Below are 24,603 nucleotides of genomic sequence, written 5' to 3'. Positions count from 1 at the left end.
AAGGCACTTACTTTATACTATCTGGTTCGGCCCAAGGCTACAAAACATTGAACCAATTAAATAAATAATTTATAAGTTTAGATTCAAGATCTTCTAAATCAGATACTTTATAAATACTAAGTAATGTCATAAAATTATAATTTTTGTGAAGTATGTGCTGTGATGTGAGTTAATTATAATTATTAATTTCTATTCTAGATGAATGGTTTATAAAAATATTTCTTTGTTCTAGTTGAATAATTTATTAAGATAGTAAGATATGTATTATATTCAAATGAAAATTCCATCGCCTTATTCAATACATATAAATATCATGTATTTTGTACATTTTATGGAAGGTTAAAACAGAAACTTCTCTACAACTCTAAAAACACACGCATAAAATTTAGCTAAGCAATTAACTAGTCTATTGAATCAGTTGTAATTAATTAATGCTGCAAAAATCTTCTGATTGAAAAATTGTCAAAGATGAATTAGTAATATTATATAAGTTTTGAATTGAACCATATAATATCACAGATTTTGCTCATGAAAGAATAAAATACATCTTAGACTACATTATGCGTATAGCTAGAAATTATGGAATTTTTAATAAGTTTTCAACGTGAGTCAAACTCAAGACTTTGCCAAAAAATAGTAGTTCTAGCGACCTTACAATGTTGGATTTAGAATTTTATGAACTTTCAAAGTTATTCTTTCATATTTTAAAAATTTCTAGTTTATTTTAATGAAAAACGTCATCCTCCCCTAAATTATCAGGAAATACAGATTTTTTCATTACATTTAAGTAGATTCAACTTCAACATAAAATATTTTTAAAAACTGACTCATGATTACACCTAAGTCTATTAAATCAAACCGTAATCAAATGTCTATTAAATTCCATTAGAAACAATTACAGAGGCAGATGGCTCTTATCCAAGTTTAATCACGGTTAAATTTGATATACGTACATTTTACCAGGCCCTAATCTTTTAAAATTTTCAACTATAACTAATTTGCAGGAAAATTATCGCCGCGAATGTATATATATTCTTAATTGATAACGTCCAAAGTATTTTTGTATCCGATATTGTAAATAACAGTAACTATTATTAGGTATTTATTTTTAATTGTTTCCTGTTAAATGTTTATTAGTGTTACTTAGAAAATAAACCTTTTATTTAAAATATGTTTTTTTATTTTATTAACAGCATTGATGCAAACACTGATTACAGATAATTTTCACAAATTAGCTGCATAGTCAGCTCAATAAAATATTCAGTTGGTTTGATGATGCTCCAACATTTGAATGGATCAAATAATGTACATTGTCTATAAATTATAATATCAATATATTTTTCCCGGTAATGAGCTGTTTGCAATTTATAATTGCAAATTGATTTGCAAATATAGTCCATTAGGTAGTTGATTTGCTGATGTTCCAACATTTGAATGGATCAAATAATGTGTACATTGTCTATTAATGTCTAATATCAATATATTTTTCATGTAAACCTAATTTTTCCTGATAATGTGCTGTTTGAAATTTGTAATTGCAGATTGATTTGTAAATTTTCTTATCCTATAGCAACGAAACAGACACCAATCAGGTATCTAACTAACTATAGTCCTTGCAAACCTTAGTTTGCAGCACGGGGCTTGATGGCCATTGCTATTCCAATATAAAAATAGGAGCACACTGTTGCCGGTTTTATGCTGGTTCCATCATAAAGGTATACGTTCTCTTTTTTTGTCTTTCTCAAACACAATCAACTCACTGGCTCTCTATTTGGAGTCTGTAAAATCTGGCTGCACTGTACTTTATAAGAGCAATGCTGCAATCTAAGGTTTACACGGACTTTCGTTAGATAGATACCTGATTGTTGTCTGTTCAGTTGCTATTGAATAAGAAAATTTACAAATCAATTTGCAATTATGAATTTCAAACAGCACATCAGAAAAAAAGTTTTACAGGAAAAATATATTGATATTATACATTAATAGACAATGTACATTATTTGATCCATTCAAATGTTGTACAGCTAAATGCACTAGATTTTAAGCCGTTCTCGGACTTTTCACCCACTCTGTATAAGAGCAATGCTGCAATCTAAGGTTTACACGGACTATGATTAGTTAGATTGGAGTGTCTATTCAGTTGCTATTAGATAAGAAAATTTAAAAATCAATTTGCAGTTATGAATTTCAAACAGCACATTAATAGGAAAAATTAGGTTTACAGGAGAAATGTATTGATATTATACATTCATTAATAGACAATAAAAACACTTCATTCACATGGGCTACTTTTTAAATTAACAAAACAATATAAAAATCTTGAAGCACTCTTTATTAAAAAAAAAAACTTTAAAATAGTTTAACAACTAGTTTTGGTGATCACACCATCGTCAGGTTATAAAATAAAATCTTAATTTGATGATCTCATTCTTGGACGATCCAGTCGGGGGTCCAGGGGGCGGAGCCCCCTTGCTAGACGGATATGGCGAGCGAAGCGAGCCTGACGGCTAGTTCCATAATAAATCTATATTCTGAAGGTTTTGCGCTCAACTATTTTATTCATTCATTCATTCTGTTACTCATAAATGTAACAAGTAATTTTTCCTGAACTCAACTTTCGATGACGATGATGACAATGACGATGTTGTGATCACCGAAACTAGTTGTTAAACTATTTTAAAGTTTTTTTTTTAAATGAAGGGTGCTTTAAGATTTTTATATTGTTCTATTAATTAATAGGCAATGTACATTATTTGATCCATAAAAATGTTGTACAGCTAAATGCACTAGATTTTGTTTTGAGTATTGAAATCAATATGAAAATATAAAATAAATATTTGATATCACATACTTTTAGCTAAATTTTCATACATTCTTTATTCACTGTAACTTTGTTGGTTATACTTTTTCCAAATACACTAAACAGCCTCATATTCGTAAGGAGTATTCCAGTCCGCTTCTTTATTGTTTCCAAATATAGCAAAGATTGTCCCAGCAGTAAATAGCAGAGCACTAACCAGAGAGTGCCTATTCTCCCATTGCTGCTGTCTATTAAGACCTATATCTAAGTTTTTCATGACTCCAGTAATTGCCACTAAACCAATATTTGCCAATGTGGCAGAGATTGCAGTAAGAGTGGCTGCATAGTTTGGTGATTTGTCCAAGAAAGTTGTGTAATATCCTCCGACAGCTAACGGTAGAAATATTATTCCAATCATGTAGAAGAAAATTGTACAGCTCATGCTGCTCTGGCATGATATGAATCCAACTAATGCAATTGCTGGTAAAAATGTTGCAATTGCAGTGAACATTTTTTGTAACACTGTTAGCGGCACTCCAAGGTCATACAAAAAGTCAAATAGGAATCCTGACAGAAATGCAACGGTAAAGCTCATAAAGAAAGGTGTCATCATTAAGAATGGATCTTTCAAAGGGTTCAATTGGAACGCTTCGCTTAGATATGTTGAACATCGGGTTGTAAGGAATATAGCTCCAATCCAAAAACATGTATGTGTAGTAAATACAACCCAAACATTGGGGTCGAACCCTATCTCAAACCATGGACAACCAATACTCTTGTATATTGTTCCTTGGCTTTCCTTCTTTAGAACAATGTAGTTTCTTTCTTTTCTTGTGATACTTGGATGTGTAAGTGGACTGTCGTACACTAGAATGTACCAAAATAAACACCATATAATTCCAAAAACTCCAGGAATGATGAAAAGTATTTCTATAGTCAAGAATTTTATCTGTAGTGTAACCACTATTAAAACGTTTCCTAATGATAAAGATGCAAAGGAAGATATAAGTTTGCCTCGCTCTTGCACTGGAATCCACTTGGAAGCTAAATTGATCACAGCCGGATTAAACGTTGCTAAAAATACTCCCAAAAATGTATTGACGACCACCAGACTCTCATAACCACCAATCTTGACCGCATAGGGTATGGTAAGAGATGATAATGACGCGCCTAATATTCCATAGCCAATTAAAGTTTTTCCTCCAAACATTTCAGCCAATCTCCCAAAAGGGATTTGTAGAAACAAATATCCATAGTAGAATCTCACAAGAGCTTTTTCTTCCATCACAGTTTCTGAGGTAAAGTTAACATCCATGAAACCATGAAAAATCAAGGCCATTTGAACCGCATGCCTGAATAAAAAGTTCAATGCAAAACCAAAAAACAACATTATCATAAGAATTGTTCTCTTTTTTAGAGGTTTTAAGATATACATTTTAAAATTCCAATATATTATTTTAAACTTTTTCACTTCTCATCTAAAAAAATAACTATGAAAATAAGAGTTCACTTGAGACAAAAATAAAGAGTTATTGCTAATATTTTTGTTCACTTCCATAACCAAAAACAAGAAATTTGTACTGTTACAACCAATTTTGAACACAAGTAAACAATTCATTGATATTTATGTTCATCATAGTTGAAGTACGGTATTCTTCTCTCAGCTGTACAAAATAAAACATATAAAAACCTTATCTATATATATATATATATATATATATATATATATACAGTATATAAAAGCGAAATGGCACTCACTCACTGACTGACTGACTGACTGACTGACTGACTCACTCACTCACTCACTCACTCGCATAACTAAAAATCTACCGGACCAAAAACGTTCAAATTTGGTAGGTATGCTCAGTTGGCCCTTTAGAGGCGCACTAAGAATTCTTTTGGCAATATTTCAACTCTAAGGGTTGTTTTTAAGGGTTTGAAGTTCGTCTTTTAGCATGTATATTCTTCTTCTCCCAATATCTTGATTAAAATTTCCATATCATATGTTACTATAGAATTATAATCTAGATAGAGTACCTCTTCGAAACAGTTGTTAGCTGGCAACTAAATTAATAATTTTGTCAGGTTGGCATTAAGTTGAGTTGACTTTGTTAGGTTTGCACCAAGTTGAAGATTTAAATGCTTTTATCGCGGAAAAATTGACTGGGCACTGCTACTTCAATCCTGGGAATATTATATTATTAGCCGTCAGGCTCGTTTCGCTCGCCATATCCGTTAAGCCAGACGTTTAAATATGATAAAAATGCTCAAATGAAAAATGCTGCTGATCTCATTTTTGGACGATCCAGTCGGGGGTCCAGGGGGCGGAGCCCCCTGGCTAGACGGATATGGCGAGCGATCGAGCCTGACGGCTAGTTTTTTATAATAATATTATGGTCTCTTCTATATAGGTAGTAAATAATTTAATCGCTTGGCATGAATATGGCAATAATTATTATTATTTTGAATTATTTAAAAATAGATCTACTGTACTGATCAAATTAATTTCTGTATCATAAAATGTAATGCTATACGGATTAAAGTAATTTTAGTATCATAAAATGCACTAATTATTGTGCAATTTCTCTACTATTAAGTCTCATGTTTATCCCAGAGTTGTCAACAACTCTATACTTGCAAAAATTTGTAGCCAATTTCTTTCAAAACACAGCAATTCAGCAATATTTTTTTGTGAACTTGTAGAAATCCTTGTTTTTAACAAATAATTGTTTCACTTGGAGTGGAAGATACTGCTGAGAATGTTGTTATTGTCAACAAAATGACGTTCTCCCTATACTTCTACTCCGGCTATACGCTCACTGGACAAAAAATTGACAACTTTTGTTTCTACATTATTTTGAGAACACCAACATGTTTCCTACAAAAAATTGTACATTTTTTAGAAAACTGTTTCCAGACAACATTTTGTTGAGAACTGGCTGAGTAATGTTCTTTTAGACCTATTTAAAAAACTGTTAATTTCATCCCCCTCGAATATGAGTCATCTCAAGCTCTTTTAATGATTCTTCGAGTTTTAATGATTTGAAATATAAAATTTTTCGGGGGAGAGCTCCCTTTCGATGGGATGTTATCCTATAAACCCAACAACCCCTTGTGTCACCCCCAAAGTTTAGGTGCTTTCTATGTCAATGTTATGAACCCCCTCAAAGTTTTTTCTGAATTTACCCCTGTCTTGTGATACTGTACAGTACCTATATAAAAATTAGTATATTTTTCAATACCTATATTTCATTTAATTCTTTCTAAGTTTCTGCAGTAAGTTTTATGACAGTCAAGTTGTTACGTCATTCACATTCTTAATGACAGTATTTCTCAATAATTCAGATAAGCATTGTAATTTCATCTTTTTAAATTTACCCGCTCCAAGTAGGATCAATACAGACTCCTTCGGATTGGTCAAAGCAGAAATCAGCTGGCAATGCGTACGTGTGTGTAAACAGCAGAACACAGAAGCCAGCTGAAGCAATTCAGGGAATGTAGTATCTCCTTTTAACTTAAAGTTTCAAGTTCAAGTAGAAAATATTTTAAGGTTACTATCTGCTAATTTCAGAATCAGTGTAAAACGTTAATTCAGTAGTTGTACTAAATAAAAGTTACCAGTTTATCAATTTTGTTTTAAAAATACTGTTTTACTAGCATTGCATTTTGAAAGTAATGAAAAGCTGAAAACTATAAGCTAAAATGAATCATCGTATATTTATCAATAGCTATCGTACGTTTACAAAACTATCAAAATTTAGATCACAACCAAAAATCTCCTCACATAAATGTAATTTCTCTGACAAACCTGTAAAAGTTGAACAAGTCGCCACTCCACTGGAGCAACAGAGTCCCCAGGAATTGCGTGAGTACCATAGCTTTGAATAATAGACTGTTTTTCTTTTAGGTTATGATGAACTTTTCATAAACAACTGATTATTAGCTGACTATAGAAAGGTCAATACTTTAAGGCTCTAATATTATAGTAGGACACCAGCCTTGGAAACTAATGAAACGTCAAGTATCTGAGCGAGTTAGCTGTCAATACATTTCTTTATTGCGGAGCTTAAAATTGCTTGTGCGTGGTTAATGAGAAGTGCGAGCGTGATTTGATGAGACGTTTTGACGTCCATGCCTATTCGATAGGATTCTGCTGGATTCGATCCCGCGACCAGGTAGTATGGTAGCACGTTAACGTCACACCTCCAAATGTGCACCTGCGTTTAGCATATCCCATGAGGTGTGACACGCGATCTACTACCCAGCGGCACTGCCTAGTCGGTAGACAAGAATCACGGAGGAGTTTAGCCAGTAGGCTATTGAGTGGAACCACCATTATACAGGGTGATTCTTAATTATGGTAAAATAATTTAATACGTGATAGTAGAGGTAAAAATAAGAAAAAATGTTCTCATACACATATATCCATAAACGCTTCATTAGCGAGCTATACAGAGTGATAGATTTCGCCCGGAATTCAGTTCCTCTGGTGAAATACACCGATGCTGAATTGTTTGGAGACTAGTTTTTGAAAAACTTATGGTGGATTCATATGGAAAAATATCTGAAAATTGAATAAAACTAGTCTGGAAGCTGTCGTGTGAGTAGTTTTTGAGAAAAAGTTGAAATATGCAAAACATCTAAGTAGAAAAACACAGACTTCTACGTTTGATGCCCAATGACTTTCTTTAATGACCAGTAAACAAATAATTTTTCGTAATAAAAATTGTAGAGAATTTAATTCTGAAAAGAATTATGTAAGCTGGGTAAACTAAATTTGAATAGGATGTATTCTTATGTGGTACATTACACCACAAAAATTTGCTGTTTTATGAGGAGAGAACTAATAACTCATCGGTTTTCTACTTAGATGTTTCGCATATTTCAACTATTTTCTCAAAAACTACTCACACTACAGCTTCCAGACTAGATTTATTCAATTTTTCAGATATTTTTCCATATGAATCCAGCATAAGTTTTTCAAAAACTAGTTCCCAAACAATTCAGCATCGGTGTATTTCACCAGAGGAACTGAATTCTGGGCGAAATCTTTCACTCTGTATAGCTCGCTAATGAAGCGTTTATGGATATATGTTTATAATAACTTTTATCTTATTTTTACCTCTACTATCACGTATTTAATTATTTTACCATAATTAAGAATCACCCTATATAGTTCCGGCGGTACGTGGGCTGGGCAAGCCCGGACGTATCCTCTATCTCATCTACAGACCAGGAAAAATACTCGTGGTTCCTAATTGTATACGTCTGCATGGTGAGCATTTGCACGTCCACCACATAGGCGCCCAAAAGGGGGTGCGAGTGTTTCGGAAAGTAGGACCAGTAACAGGATTTTTTGACATGCTATGATGATACTTTTAGAGACGAAAACGTACCCGATTCCCACAATCTGTACCCGAGGTCTGGCCTACCGGGGGTTTCACATGCCTGCTACTTCCAGAAACGGGGATACCCATGTTCCCATAGTCTGGTCCCTTACTGGCGTCCACGAAACTCCATCAGATACATCACTGTACACAACTACTCCCAGAGAATTGAATTGAATAATTGCCTATATTAAGGGCGGAGTTAGGACTCTGGGTACTCACTGTCACACAACCCAAACGGAGAGACAGAGAATTCTGGCGATTCATTCAAGCCATGAACCTCCCATAGTCTGGAGCCTTCACCTAGCCGTAGGTAGGTGGAAACTAGGTAAACTAGGCAACTCTGCTGTAAACTAGTAACCTACTGCTGTAAACTAGTAACCTCCTGCTGTAAACTAGGAAACTCCCAAGGACGGAGTCACACAGTCATCCGTGTGCTATTGTACCCCCTGGTTGGCGTTTTTCCCTTCACCATGAGAACCAGAGCCTGTGGCTGGTGGATCCAGTACTTCCTGAGACGGGAGCCAGAACGAATCCCAAAAGAGCTCAGCCCGTGAGTACCATGCCCCTAAGGGTCTCAGCACCAGCCCGGTCCCATCAGGGTCCAGCACAGAAAGACTACTAGTAGGTACTTTGCAACCCCTTAGTCGACTCGGCTATCCTGGCCGGCGATAGTGAGGTTCACTTTACTTTCCACACTCTCGCCAAGTGCATACAAATGACGACGAGCGCGAGAGTATGGATGGCAACTACGCCAGCGCTTGCCTGTGTTTGGATTTTTATCGAGACAAGGCAAGCGAAGGCGAGTGGCCAGCCGAGCATCCGCAAATAATATATCTCATCCAGACACTCGTCACTTTGTATTGTGGAAGGCTAGACCACACCGTGGCCAAGCTTGGCACGCGACTTGGCGAGAGTGTGGACTAGGCACTAATGTCAGTAGAAAAGATAGAACAACAGCGTTGCCGATTCTCTGCCTTGGCACTGCCTTCTATTATAGAAGATAGCTAATTCTGGTAGCCTAAATCTACAGTAATATTAACTGCCAATTCTTGTAAAATAATTATATTTTATCAAACAAGAAAACATATTTTGCAATGGATTTGGTTATACTTTTTCTTAATTGAAATCAGATATTTTGTTAGTTCATTATATTTCTAGATTGTTAAAAAAAGATCGCGAAAAGGATAGCGCTATCTTCTTTGTCAGATGATAAACAAGGAAAGCAATACTAAGATTAATCAAATGCTGCCATTATAACGTGGACCTCACTTTAGGGGCTATTAGGGTCGCCAGCGGGAACTCCAGATTCTGACGGCCGTCTGGTGTCTCACTTGGGTCGCTTGAACACCAACGGTGTCACAATCGTTTTACACATGGAACTTACTGGTGGCTCATCCCTCATCATCCCTCCAATTTCACGAAGTCAAACCAAACTACAATGAACTTGGGCATCACTCTCACAAAAGAAAATCAGGCTTACAATATTTTTATAATGCACCCAGCCCTCATACATTTTGTTCTTCATTGATCAATATTTATTAGTAAAAATGACTGTTTTAGTCATTGATTCAATCTACTTCAAATATTTTTTCATTCAATCAGATCATAGTAAATAATGTTATCAGCTATTTGTAATGGAATAAAGAAGGATAAAGAACCCTCTCAACTTCACAAAAAGAATAAAAGAAGGCATTGCCATGAGTTTTAATCATAGCACTCTTCAGAAATCAATTGGAATCTTCAATTTGAAATTAGAAAATGAATCTAATTAACAGTAAATTCCAACTCCCATTGTAATTTGTGGATAGCTGATACACAAATAATTTAGAGCCAAGTACGATTTGATTTATTGATTCGCTTTAATATTATTTCATTTGACTGGGCGTACTGTAAGTGTAAATAATAAATTATAAATTCGAAATAACAAAATGTTTTATTTTTCAGTTAGGAATGTTGTATATCCCTCTGACTTCGATAAAAAGTTATTGGTTTGGGGAGGTCGATACAAGAGCGTTGAAGATGTACCAAAAGAAAGTTACGTGAGTACATTCTTATACGAACTAATTGGAAAGTTCCAAGAATTAATTAATTACAAATTGAAGAAAAATACTGTCATTATCTAGGCTTTATTTATACAATTAAGAATATTATCATTTTAATCTTAATTTTAATAAGATCATTTTATTAAACAAACGTTCATTTAATGATTGAAGACTGGGTCGTAGAATGTTGAAATATTATAAATATGTACAAATGTTTCAAATAGTAGTATACTTCTAGCATAGCGAAAGATAGCATAAGAAGATATCCCATGGATCCCATGGTATAGGGCATCTATGTTCCAAATTGTATTGTTATAATAAGCAGATAGTCCACTTAGTTCTTTTTCGTGAAGCTGGTAGTCTCTCGTATTGTGCGGTTCATACACTCTCACCCACCCAATTTTGACATAAACATACCATGGGATATATCTTCTCTATGGTACTGGTTAATACTGCATTTTACAGGTCTAGGTCTGAATTACATTATAGGCTCTTACATAGCATGTGAACATAAAATTAAGAACATTAACATTAAGCTCCACTGTACTTGCTCAGAATTGGAAAGAGTTGGTAGCTCCTATAATCGTGCGGATTGCAAAGGTGACCGGAACTTTGGGACCAGGTATTTTGCCACCAAGTAGGAAAAGGAGGAATTTTGCCACCAAGTCAGGGGTTTCTACCTGCTAGCTGATTAGCAAACAATAGTAGGTCCTTTCGACACGTTCACACGCTTCTGTCACTGAATGAAAACCATTCATAGATTCATTTTTAGAATATAAACGGAAATAATAATTGAACTTTAAAATCAGAATAAATAAATATTATATTGAATAAATAAATATTTATATATAGGTGAATAGGCCTGCAACTGATTTTCTAGAACAATGTCGAATCAGGCTGGAGATACCTGATTCTACCAGCGAAGAGCCATCCTATCTTCTGTCGGAACCCTTCAGTCCCAAAGTTCCTAGCACCGGTTGCAAAACAAAAGCCGAGTGACAATCTCTACATTTGTTGTAAACAATATTGCTTACCAGATTTCGCCTCTAGAAAGGTCGTTTTCACTCTTAGCGATTCATTGGCGGCACGACATGACAGTAAGCTCTCCGATTGGCTGATTCTCAATACCTCAACAACCTAATCAGCCAATCAGAGAGGTTATTACTGTCCTGTCGTTTTCGTGCCGTGCCGTAGAGTTTAGTGTGAAAACGGCTATTTGTTGTAGGCTTTTTGTGATTATTTCTATCTTGCTGTAGCCAACAGGACTAATTCATGGCAACAACTACAATTTACCAGCTATGGTGAGGTCCACGTTTTAATGACAGTGAAGAAAGATAAGAGAACCGATTCTCTGCCTTGCCACTGCCTTCTGTAGAGGATAGTTGAAAGTGGATAGAGGATATGACATATAGGTACCAGTATAATATGTGATGTAATGTTGAATCTGAGAAGAACCAATTCAGAGCTCGAGGCATTGATAAAAGGCCGAAATATTGTAAAATTTATAAAGGCGCAACGTCTTAGGTGGTTTGAACATATCTGTAGAGAATGAGAAAAGAATGCCTAAAATAATATTCAAGAAGGAAGAGAGGAAGACCGAGAATGAGGTGGGAGTATGAAGTAAGAGACGATCTCCAAAAATGGGATGTAGAGGATGGAAACGAATGACAGAGGACCGAGAAGAGTGGAGTGCTGTAGTGGAGGCGGCCAAAGCTCATATTGGGCTGTAGTGCTAAATAAGAATGTTGAATGTGAATGTTCAATCTCGTTTAAAATGATCAATTATATTCTCTTCGCCAAGAAAATATATTTCTCAATGACTTACTAATGAATTTTCAAAATTGAGATTGAATATTTTGTCAGTAGACAATTTCTAAATTGTTAAAAAACGATCTGGCAACGTTACAGAGCTATACAGGATAGCGATATCTGCTTTGTCGAATGATAGACAAGGATAACAACACCAATATGTTAATCAAGTACTGCCATTGTAACGTGAACCTCACTATAGCAATAGAAAAATTCTATTTTCAAATGTGACTAACTGCGCCTTCAAGTATAGGCTATCAATAAGCAATTTTTAGTCTCTTTTTAGTCTCTGTATGAAAACGCGTTCAAACCCCATTAAAATAGAGAAGTGTATAACGAAATATGAAAATGTATTACAAGTAGATACACTTATAATATTGAATATAAGTGTCTTTTCATAAATGATACACTGTTAATTTTTTGTACAACGAAATTCAGTCAATTAATAACTGCATGTCGTTGTATGAAACATTTTATTAATATTAAATAAAAAGACTAATAAATTGTCAAAAACCACAGATTTATTGATATTTAGACCGGTTTCGGTTGTTACACCGAACCGGTCTTTTTAACTATCAATAAAATCTGTGGTTTTTGACAATTTATTAGTATTTTTATTTAATATGAATAATCACCACAATATCAACTTTTCAACTACACAAAAAGTGTGTTAATACATCGCAGTTTGGAATAGAAGCGAAATAATAATTAAACTTTAAAATCAGAATAAATAATATTATAATAAATGAATATTTGTGTATAGGTGACTGCAACTGATTTCCTAGAACAATGTCGACTCAGGTTGGAGATACCTGTGAAGAGCCATCCCATCTTATGTCGGAACCCTTTAGTCCCAAAAAGTATCAGTCCCAAAGTTCCTAGCACCGGTTGCAAAACACAAACCGAGTGATAATCTCTACATTTGTTGTAAACAATATTGCTTACCAGATTTCTGTCGCCTCTAGAAAGGTCGTTTTTACCCTTACCGATTCATTGACGGCACAACATGCCAGGAAGCTCTCCGATTGGCTGATTCTCAATACCTCAACCTAATCAGCCAATCGGAGAGGTTGTTGCCGTGTCGTGTTCCTGCCGTGCCGTACCGTCGAGATAAGTGTGAAAACGTTTATTCGTTGTAGGCTTCATGTGATTATTTCTATCTTGCTGTAGCCGAAAGAACCAATTCATGGCAACAACTACCAGCTATGGTGAGGCCCACGTTATAATGGCTGTGAAAGAAAGATAAGATAATCGATTCTCTGCCTTGCCACTGTCTTCTGTAGAGAATAGTTTGATACCAGTATATGTGATGTAATGTTGAATGTTCATTCTCGTTTAAAATAATCAATTATATTCTCTTCGCCAAAGAAAATATATTTCTCAATGATTTACTAATAAATTTTCAAAATTGAGTTTGAGTATTTTGTCAGTAATTATATTTCTACATTGTTAAAAACGATCTGGCAACGTTACAGAGCTAGACAAGGATAGCGATATCTTCTTTGTCGAAAGATAGACAAGGATATCAACACCAATATGTTAATAAAGTACTGCCATTGTAACATGGACCTCACTATAGCAATAGAAAAATTCGATTTTCAAATTCAACTGTAACTGCGCCTTCAAGTATAGGCTATCAATAAGCAATTTTTAGTCTCTTACATCAAATCTGTATGAAGTATTATTCGTAAAACGAGTTCAAACTTCATTAAAATAGAGAAGTGTATAACGAAGTATGAAAATGTATTACAAGTAGATAGACTCTTTATTACTCTTAGTATCTTTATAATAATAATAATAATAATAATAATAATACATTTTATTGCCAAAAACAATGCATACAAAATAATACTTAATCATCTAGAGCATAAACTAATAATAATAAAATAATACAATTATGAATATATATACATTTAATTGTCTTGACAATAAATACTCTCATGCAAGGGAAGCTTCCTGTACGCATGGAGGAGTTGCTGCAGACCCTAGAAACTCTCTTATAGTAAAAAAAAATCATTCTATTATTGAATTCCTTACATAATGTATCCAGTAATTATAACTAGGAAATGGAAAACAAGGCATTGATAAACAAAAATAAAAGTCATACAACAAATAAAGAATAAGATGAAAGCTAACAAAGAGAAAATAGTAATTAAAATAACTTTTAGAATTTGAGAAATGTGATCTCTCACTGAACAACAAAAAAACATAGCTTCGACCGCCTCCGGAAGAAGACCGAATAGCCACTCTCTGATCAATCTACTGTACAAGGGGTATGATTGACAAGATTACATTGTCAGGCAAATTATTGAAGAATTTTGGACCTAAGAACAAGAAAGATTTTTGGAACATGGTGGATCTTGGTCTTGGCAATTGAGCTCTATTACCATGTCGCGATGAAGATCGAATAATATCACAATTGCGCCAGCATTGCCACTCCTATTAAAGAACATCTGCAAAACTCTAAAAACGTACATATATCTAAGTGGCAGAATATTTAAATTTAAAAAGAGAGGAAAGGATTCATGCAATCTTGTTTTCTTCATCATTATTCTTACAAAAGACTTCTGTAATCCAGATAGCGGCTTCACATGAGTATGATAAGTACTACCCCAACAAGTAATAGCATAGTTTAGTCTGGAGTGCACAAATGCAAAATAAATCTGCCTCATGACACTCAATGGACACAGAGATCTCAAAAAATAGAATTTGCGCATGAACATGTATAAATAGTTTTTGAGAGATAGGATGTGCTGCTTAAAACTGAGCTTTTCATCGACCATTAAACCTAAATATCTTACAACATCCGTTTGTGGAAAACTGCTACAAGGACAATCATTTAGCCGCCCCTGACAATCTATTGAATGATATTTAATGGGAGTGAGCATTTGAAAACCTTGAGACAGTGAAAAATTAACAATTACAGACTTTTCAATATTCAGACTTAGCCTATTACACGTGAACCACAATGACAGCATTTTAACATCGTAAGTAACACTCTCCATCAGCAATTGAGTTGTTTTTTCACCGTAGGTTAGGGCCGTATCATCCGCAAAAGCTGTAAACTCTCCTTTGAATGATGAAGAGTACAGATCATTAATGAAGATAAGAAACAATATTGGCCCAAGGACCGAACCTTGTGGTACTCCACTATTAATTTTCCTCAGTGAACTTTTTTGACCATTGAGGAAAACATATTGATGCCTTTCTTCCAGATACGATGCAAACCACTTATGTACCAGTCCTCTTATTCCAACCCTTTCCATCTTCCTGAGGAGAATATCATGATTAACCGTGTCAAATGCCTTTCTTATATCAAGAAAGACACCTGTGACTCGGTTTTTATCATTAGAGTTCAAACTATTCTGAACCAGCATCATGAACCTCCGAAGGGCCATCTCAGTGCTCAGACCTTCCCTAAAACCAAATTGGACATCAGAAATCACATTCAGCTTATCCATGAAATTAATCAATCTAAATTTTACAATTTTTTCAAACACCTTTGAAAAAACTGACAACAAAGATATTGGTCGGTAATTGCCAATCGAAGCAGCTTGTCCCTTCTTGAAGATGGGAACAACTCTAGCGATTTTCATTTTGTGGAAAAATGCCCTCTGCGAATGATTTGTTGAAAATGTAAGCCAGCACAGGAGAAATAACATGTGAAATTGTCTTGACCAGAGCTGTAGAAATACCATCATCACCTGTCGCTGTACCTCCTTTCAGTCTTGAGATAAATAATTCTACTTCTTCACAAGATACTGGAGACCAAAAGAAAGAATTAGAAACGTGATTTGCATTAAAAACTCTATCATATGCTTCCTTTTGGTCTATACTGGGAGCAATAAGGGAAGTCGACAATGAATTAGGCACATTAACAAAATACTCATTGAATTGTTCAGCAATAACTTTTGGGTCGTCAACAGTTTTACCATTAATCTGGAGACTCTTTACACAATTTTTCGCCTTATTATTTCCAGATAAAGAGTTAATGACCCTCCACTGAGCTCTGGAATTATCCTTGACCTTCTCAAACAGCCTACTGTAGTATCTTTCCTTTGTTTCCTTAATCCAAAGATCAATTTTGCGCTTGAAATTATTATATTGAAGCCGAAGTCGAGCATCGTCAGCATCGTCAGCAGTCGAGCATCGTATTATAAATGATACACTGTTTTAATTTTTTGTACAACGAAATTCAGTAAATTAATAACTGCTTGTCGTAATGTTTAAAACATTAAAACAGTGTATTAATACATCGCAGTTTGGAATGTATCAAGAAACCATAATTATAGAGAAACAATAGCATAAGTGGATATCCCATGGTATAGGGCGTTTATGTCGCAACTTTTACTGTTTATCTCAAGCCGATAGTCCACGTAGTTCTTTCACGTGAAACTGTGTGACGCTGGTAGTCTCTCATATTGTGCCGTTCATACACTCTCATCCGGCCAAAACAGTAAAAATCGACAATAATCTATAGTAATCGGCTTGAGTTAACAGTAAAGGTTGCGACATAAAAGCCCTATGCCATGGGATATATACTTACACTATTGTTTCTCTATGTCATAAATTGTAGATATTTTTTTTGTTCTTGGCAGATTGTAGCTGATTATAATTGTTTGTTCAGGTATGAAGAGCTGTACCATTGCAAAAACAAATGCAGGATCAAGGCGGCGAATGGCCTGATGGTAGCAACCGTAATCGGGTGCCTGGTGGCCGTCTATATGGGGAAGCAAGCGCGTGCCAGGGGGGAAACCGTTGCAAAAATGAATCTAGACTGGCACAAGGAGGTCAACAGGAAAATGGACGAAGAGGAAGAACGAAAGAGTCACCAATCGAAATAATCATGTTTGTAACCTTCAACGTTTAAAAATAGAATCAAATTAAGAATGTTTTAGAGAAAAATATTTATTGAACAATTTTGCATGTAATGTTCTGTACTGTTATAAAATAATAAATAGCCTATTCTGTTTTAAAGAAAGTATTATTGAAAAGCTACTCCACTTCAAATCACTAAAACACTATCTAAATCACTCAAGTGAAATAGAAGTTATCTCTGTACACACTGAACAAACTGTTGGGTTATTCCAAAAACAGTAGTAATTCAATCATGACGTCAGAAGATATCAGTGTTTTTCAAACTATATTAATTGAACAAACGTATAATTATTATTCTACGATAGTATTACATAAACTTTATGTTTTTCAAAGTAAGTACTGAGTAAATTTAAATGAATGATAGAAGAGCAAGTTAATGAAGAATCCCACATATCAGTTAGAATATCATTAGAATTCATGGGAAGAATTTTTTCACACTGAATAGTATTGAAACATGTATGTAATTTTACCATAAATCAGTGATATTTCTGACAACATCCCAGTGTTCTCATCATAAAGAATATTTTCACTTAACGGTGACGTCATTACTTCACGGTTATCAAGAATGAAAAATGTTTTATTGTCAGAAACATAATTGCATTGACTCCAACTGATACATGGAAACAGGGAATACATGGAAACGGATACATGGAAATAAGTAGAGATCAATTTTAATATTGTACAAATTTTGAAAATTCTTCTTCTGCCTTTCTATGCATTGCCGGAAATGTTGAACTACTGGGTGCCAACGTAGAAGATTCCCCGTGATATTTGAACCAAGTCAATTGCTTCAAATATATATTATCCTATTATATTAAGCGAGCAATTTCTGTATTTTCATATCTGGTTATTATGTTCAACGGATCTCGAAAACGGCTCTAACGATTTTCACGAAATTTGGAACATAGTAGGTTTATGATATAAAAATTCGATTGCACTAGGTCTCATCCCTGGGAAAACTCGCTGAAGGACATGAAAACGATAATTCATCCTTGGAAAAACAAGGTTTATGATATAAAAATTCGATTGCACTAGGTCTCATCCCTGGGAAAACTCGCTGAAGGACATGAAAACGATAATTCATCCTTGGAAAAACATGATAATTTCGTCGTCTGTCGATAACAGAAGTGTTATTTTGTTATTCAGTTTGGTATGTAAACAATCTAAATTGGAACTTTTATGTTTTCAAATATTTAGACTGAAAATTTGAGCTGAATTCAAGTGTATGGAACATAACTTACTTTTTGGAACATTTATAGTGTATAAATCAAAATTCGGTGAAGAAACAGTTTTGGGCTATGCCTGTTACTCCTTCCCCAATTATTTTAAAGAATTGAGTTCTGTTTATCAATAAATAAATAACGAGCGAAGCTCGGTGCCTCGATATTCTCATATTATGCGAATAATTCCAATCTACTTGGGGACGGCTTAATAACTTTTTAATGTAGGTATTATTATAGAGAAAAGATATCATAATGTTATAACTTATGCTATCGATGTCTTATATTTATGGTATTATGTTGTATGTTGAAGCTCTACGTAAGGCTTCTTCAACGTATGTCACTCTGTACAATTGAGTTGCAATAAAAAGCCTCAATGGCTCACAAGGCTCCACTGTAGATAAGCTGGTTAAATATTCTCATTTATAAAAAAATGCAAAAGAATAAGTGTTAAGCTGTGTCCACACTGTACATATGTTCGACATACATGCTCGGCGAACATGTTTGTTGAGGGGCTCAGTGACAAACATTTCAAAATGTTTGGACAATCATTGTTTGTCAAACAAAAAAATACTGTTTTTCCTAATATTACAAATATTTTGTTTGGTGACGCGTCCACTAGCCACGAGCAAACATTGTTTGTCAAACATAATAAAGTTTGCCCAAACTGTTTCAACGAACATGTTTGTCGAACATTAGTTCAGTGTGGACCCGGCTTTAGAAGGCAGCTTCGTCGTTTTTTGCAACTTCACCTATTTTTGCCCGTTTTTATAAACGATTTTTTAAGCAAGCAAGCCTTGGTTGTCTAGCAAACAATAATTATAGTAATCGATAACTAGTCACCAGAATATTCAGTTCAGATTGGTTATCAAAAGCGTGCTGGGAGTATTCTAGGAAGCAGTCTCAGCCAAACACGCTTTGGTTGGAATAAGACTTGGAAAAGACACAAAAATATGATTTGTGATAAAATAATTATTGTATTTAAAATCCCTGATCATGTTTACAGTACAAAAATCTCTAAATCTATTGAAATTGCATGCAATACGCAATAATTGCTCACAATTTTTTAATATCAACAATTACACATAAATTTGTTTCTACTACCGTACTTATATACCTATTTCATGCTAAGAATATAAATTGGCTGGCTTGTAAAACTGACGACATCTCTCATTGAAAGTCTTGAGGGTTTGATCTCTGATTACTTCTTCAACACCCAGTTCAGATTTGAAAAGACGGAGCTGCAAATAGATACAATTGTTATTTTTCCAAAGTGGTTTAGTGAATCTTCAATCGTTGAATTAAGGAATTGGAGTTTCATTGAATGGAATCCAAATCATTTAGGATAGCATTGAGCGATAGAAAATAATTTACTGAAGTGATGAATTAATTAAAAAATAATAAAAATGAAATTAAATGTATTCGAAAGCTGAAAACCTGGAACCTGGAAATAAGGAAATTTAAAAACAACATTACAAAATAATACAGTATTGGTTTATTATACAGGTCATGGATAGTGACGAGCACCATATCGACAATAGTCATACAATAATAGAAAAAACAAGATATTGATACACAAAACACAATAATTGTACATAATAGAACAACTCTCATCATAACACAAATAACTTATATCTAAAACCTAGACAACATTTATAACTGATGCAACATATTCAATGGTCGATTCTTACATTAAGAAGATATTTATGGCATTGGTCAAGTCAGTACTGCTATATGGTGCACACATATGAGGATTACGACTCTTGAATGAGTTTGAAACTGTGCAAACCAGCTTCTACAGAAGGATTTTTCATTTGCCTCAGTGTACCCCGAATACAGCATTGCGCATGGAGGTCGGGGAGGTTTGCATTTCCTATCTAATTTTTGCTGCAGCTATTAACTGGGTTATCCGTATTTTGAAAATGGATGATGATCGTCTTCCAAAAAATTGTTTCATCAGACAGGCTGAGTTGATAAGACTGGGTGCAGTTGATCACAGATATAATTGGGCGGCCCAGTTGAAGTTGCTGCTGGAGGGTGTCAACAGGAGAGAGCTTATCTTCAGCTGAGATGTTCGAGAATGGCAGATGAATAAAAGGGTCATACTCCATGATTTCAAGATGAGGCTCAGAGTTCAAGATCTTGAGAGGTGCAATGGATCTGCTTCGCTCTTCTTTGACGTCCCGAGAGGAGTTGATGATTGTGAGGCTGCTTACTTCGGTCTTAATCTGCCTTTTCACTGTATCAGGCTGATGATACAGCTGCGACTTGCCACGAGACGACAATTCAACCTCACAAGTAGCGGCAACATCCATAAGATCAGAGCCGATCAGTTGTGTTCCATCTGCAACTTGCAACAGCTGGAGTCAGTCGAGCACGTGCTATTCTCATGCCCACAGTATGCAGCACCGCGAGCATGGCTCATTGGCAGAGTTCCGGCATTTGAGGAACTGGATCCGAGCCTCGTGATCCGCAATCACGCCACACTTTCGACGCGAGATATGAAGATCCTATCGACTTTTGTGGAGCAGTGCTTGAAAATTCGCTCATTCTCTTTGAACGAGTAAGATGTGGATTTGACTGTCTAAAGTGCCAACTATGATTTGAGGAACTATGATTTTTTTCTTTTGATTGTACTGTGATGAGTGTGATATCCATGAAATTTATCATTTAAGACATTATTGTCATGAACTCTCTTGATTAGTATGTGATCTATATTTTCTGTAATGATTTGTTTGCTTTTGTAATTGAATTTTGTAAATAATGTCAACCTGCTATAGGATAATTTCCTAAAAAGCAACTGTACTAAATAAATATTCAATGGTCGAAGATATTTTCGCCACTCATAAAAACATTTCTCTAATAGCCAACATCTTAGATTAGTTTTGAAAGAGTTTAGGGTTTGGTCAGGTTTAATATTCTGGAGTAAACAGTTAAACACTTTTTTGCCAATGTAATTTGGGTTGTGCTCATAAAACTTTGTCCTGTGCTGTTCAACTCTGACTAAGCCCCTGTATCTTGTATTGTGTTGATGAACATCCACACCTGTCATCCAATCATCTTTCATTTTATAAGCAAAGATTGCCAGATGGTACAAATAGAGACTAGGAACCGTCAAAATTCTATTATCTTTGAATAGCGATTCACACGAGAAACGGGGTGGCTTTCTAAATATGATTCCCTAGGACTCTCTTTTGGGCACGGAAGTTAGAGGTAGAGAATCTTGATCCTCCCCACAGCAATATCCCATAAGACAGTAATGACTCATAGTAAGCAGAGATCACTGCCTCATGAACTAATACCCCAATAAGCCTGGACATTGCATACGCAGCTGAGTTTAATCTCCTAGAAAGAGATTGAACATGGGAGGACCATGTGATGTTAATCCCTGATCTACAGAAACCCCCAAAAAATCAGTTGCATCAGAGGGTAGTAACCCTTTTGCCTCAACCTCAAACTCCAATTGATTCACAGGAAGTCTGTTGAGAATTTTATTTTATTAGTTGATATAATTACAAATCATATGAATATGATTGGGATAGAACAACAGGCATAGCCCAAAACTATTCTGTTCCCAAATTTTTATAAATAATAAAATGTCCGAAAAAATAGGTTATGTTCTTACTGAGGAAAGATGAAGTTCAAAGTTCTGTCCAAAAATATATGTGAGCTAGAAATTTTGAATTTGGAATGATTAAAATAACAAATTCTAATCAAATATTGCACTTAATATCAATGAAGGTTGTCTTGCCTATATTGAACAAAATAAAATACGGATTGAATGCCTAAGCTTCTACTTCCAAACAAAATTACACCGTTTTCTAGAGCTGTTTGAAACACTTTTTGTTACATGATAAATGTAGAAGCTTTGGATGGATAATCGATTAGTTTCAAAATGTGAATCATTTGTCTATTAATAATTGCATAATATTAGTTGAAGCAATTGTAAATACTGCAGTGTTGTTGATAACAGTATGTTTGAATATTCATCAAGGAAATAACACTTTAATTAAATATTAATAGAGAGCAGTAAATTTTATTTGTTGGAGACAAAGCGATTTTAAATATTTATCAGTTTACTAATTACTGTGTTGTAACCTCATTAAGACTCCAACGTTAGTGAATTAGCCTAATTTAGCCCAAATTCAAATTGACTACTTTAAATAATATTTGCTATTGTAATAATTTTTCGAAATATTATGCTACAAAATATGGGATTGAGAATTATTTGAGGGTATATTTACTTCTTCAACCTCATAAACATTGTTGAGAATATCTGGTCATTGGCTTTTAACATTAATTCTTTACAATTTCAATAAACCAGTGGGCCAACATTTTTGGTAAAATCTGATTCAATTACAAGACAATAATGTTCATAGTTTTTCAATGATTATAGTTTCAAACCGGGGCAGAACACAATAGTTTAAATTAATTTTTAATCAGGCTATCAAATCGAAATGGAAGTGAAGACTTACCTTAGTTTGTTCACTTTTGAGTGCTTTAGTTTTTTGTAACTCATCCCTATTAGTTTCTTCTTTCAACTGTTTTATTTTGTGTGATGAGAAGATTATACAGTCTTTGATAGCAGATTCTCTCCTATTATAATTTGTTAGAATCTGAAAATAAATATATAATCAGTTGGTTAAGCAAAAGTTTAAAATAGATTATGATGATTCATTTCTGAAAATGTTTGAGTGAAATTTTGAAAGTTAAATAATTCCTGCTCTTAAGAATTCAATGGAACTGAAGAAATATGAATGACTTACAGAAAACAGTGAAAGAATACGTTGAAAGGGTTCTTTGATTTTTATGTAGAAAACAATATATACGTGATTCAACAATTATAAAGCTACTGAACCATTATTTGTGAATGGTTCTCTTTAAAGTCGATTGCTACAATGTATCCCTTCTTTGACTTTCTATTAGATTGTGAAGAGTTTATTATAACCGTTGATATTCTGAAAATTGCAGGTCTTTAGAGAACTCTTCAGGAAGAGGTTCTGATGAAAAATCGTAGCCTAATATTGGGATGACTGAAAAGTGAAACGGATCTGCATTATTTTGGAAGAAGTTGTAATCATCAAATATGCTCAGTAGGAGATTGTTGGAATAGTTCTAATTATGTTATATTTATATTCATTATAATTATGATTTGTAATTGTCAATGAAATGAATAAATGTTCGATATAAGTAAAAAGTAACAGACCATTAAGTAGCCTGTAGTGACTATTTCTGAATGAATTTCAATCACTCCAGAACTGGTCGTTGAGAGGGACTGTGCTCAAATACCTGGTCACAGTGTGACCTGGCCTGTGTCAGGATTACTGAAAGTAGTTTAAACCAGTGAAAAGCGATTGGAAAGTCCAAGACGTAAATCTACGTTTAAAGTGGTGTCGACTTGTTGGGTATTCAATAGTAGTGGCTTTTATAATACCCGAGTAATTACTATTAGGACATTTATTAGTTATACATTAATACTATTAGTTATTACTATTCAGATTACAATAAAGTTTTCTTTCATTATCAATTTTCATCCTTGGTTTTCCGTGCAAAGCTCGATTCCCCTGATATTTCTTTCCAATATTCCAGGTTTGACGTAATAAATGAATAGGAATATTTTTATTAATAGTAATATTTTTTAAGCATATTTTTACATTAGTTATACATAATACTATTAGATTTACTATTCAGATTACATTCAAGTTTTCTTTCATTATCAATTTTCATCCTCTGTTTTTCCGAGCAAAACTCGATTCCCCTGAATTCTTTCCAATATTCTAATGGTTTGACGTGTAAAAATGAATAGGAATATTTTTATCAATAGTAATATTTTTTAAGCAGATTTCTACATTAGTTATACATTAATACTATTAGTGATTACTATTCAGATTACATTCAAGTTTTCTTTCATAATCAATTTTCATCCCTGTTTTTCCGAGCAAAGCTCGATTCCCCTGATATTTCTTTCCAATATCCAATGGTTTGACGTAATAAATGAATAGGAATATTTTTATTAATAGTAATATTTTTTAAGCAGATTTTTACATTAGTTATACATTAAAACTATTAGATATTACTATTCAGATTACATTCAAGTTTTCTTTCATTATCATTTTCATCCTCTGTTTTTCCGAGCAAAACTCGATTCCCCTTATTTCTTTCCAATATTCTAATGGTTTGACGTGTAATAATGAATAGAAATATTTTTATTAATAGTAATATTTTTTTAAGCATATTTTTACATTAGTTATACATTAATACTATTAGATATTAATATTCAGATTACATTCAAGTTTTCTTTCATTATCAATTTTCATCCTCTGTTTTTCCGAGCAAAACTCGATTCCCCTGATATTTCTTTCCATATTCCAATGGTTTGACGTAATAAATGAATAGGAATATTTTTATCAATAGTAATATTTTTTAAGCAGATTTCTACATTAGTTATACTTAATACTATTAGT

The 24,603-nt window shown here is 34.1% G+C and overlaps 2 protein-coding genes across 2 annotated transcripts; one reads left to right on the top strand and one right to left on the bottom strand.

The window, feature by feature from the left end:
* Positions 1–2,738: 2,738 nt before the first annotated feature.
* On the bottom strand, positions 2,739–4,424 carry LOC111058602 (sialin). The gene has a single exon (XM_022346149.2). It carries the CDS (start codon positions 4,233–4,235, stop codon positions 2,919–2,921), a length of 1,317 nt encoding a protein of 438 aa, XP_022201841.2. The 5' UTR covers positions 4,236–4,424; the 3' UTR covers positions 2,739–2,918.
* A 1,801-nt stretch (positions 4,425–6,225) lies between these two features.
* LOC111058599 (UPF0389 protein GA21628) lies at positions 6,226–17,039 on the top strand. The gene is made up of 3 exons (XM_022346146.2): positions 6,226–6,665; positions 10,135–10,229; positions 16,669–17,039. Exons 2-3 carry the CDS (start codon positions 10,141–10,143, stop codon positions 16,883–16,885), a joined length of 306 nt encoding a protein of 101 aa, XP_022201838.2. The 5' UTR covers positions 6,226–6,665; positions 10,135–10,140; the 3' UTR covers positions 16,886–17,039.
* The last annotated feature ends 7,564 nt before the right edge of the window (positions 17,040–24,603 follow it).

The sequence above is a fragment of the Nilaparvata lugens genome, chromosome 2, assembly GCF_014356525.2.
Source record: "Nilaparvata lugens isolate BPH chromosome 2, ASM1435652v1, whole genome shotgun sequence".
In the NCBI taxonomy this organism is placed as follows: Eukaryota; Metazoa; Arthropoda; class Insecta; order Hemiptera; family Delphacidae; genus Nilaparvata; species Nilaparvata lugens.
The sequence above is the reverse complement of the archived record's forward strand: the minus strand, read 5'-3'. Positions and strand labels throughout refer to the sequence as shown.

Bases quoted from the DNA above. Each gene is read 5' to 3' on its own strand.
- LOC111058602 (XM_022346149.2), bottom strand. From the start codon at position 4,235: ATGTATATCTTAAAACCTCTAAAAAAGAGAACAATTCTTATGATAATG.
- LOC111058599 (XM_022346146.2), top strand. From the start codon at position 10,141: ATGTTGTATATCCCTCTGACTTCGATAAAAAGTTATTGGTTTGGGGAG. The intron at 10,230-16,668 runs GTGAGTACATTC...TTGTTTGTTCAG, and splicing joins ATGTACCAAAAGAAAGTTAC to GTATGAAGAGCTGTACCATT.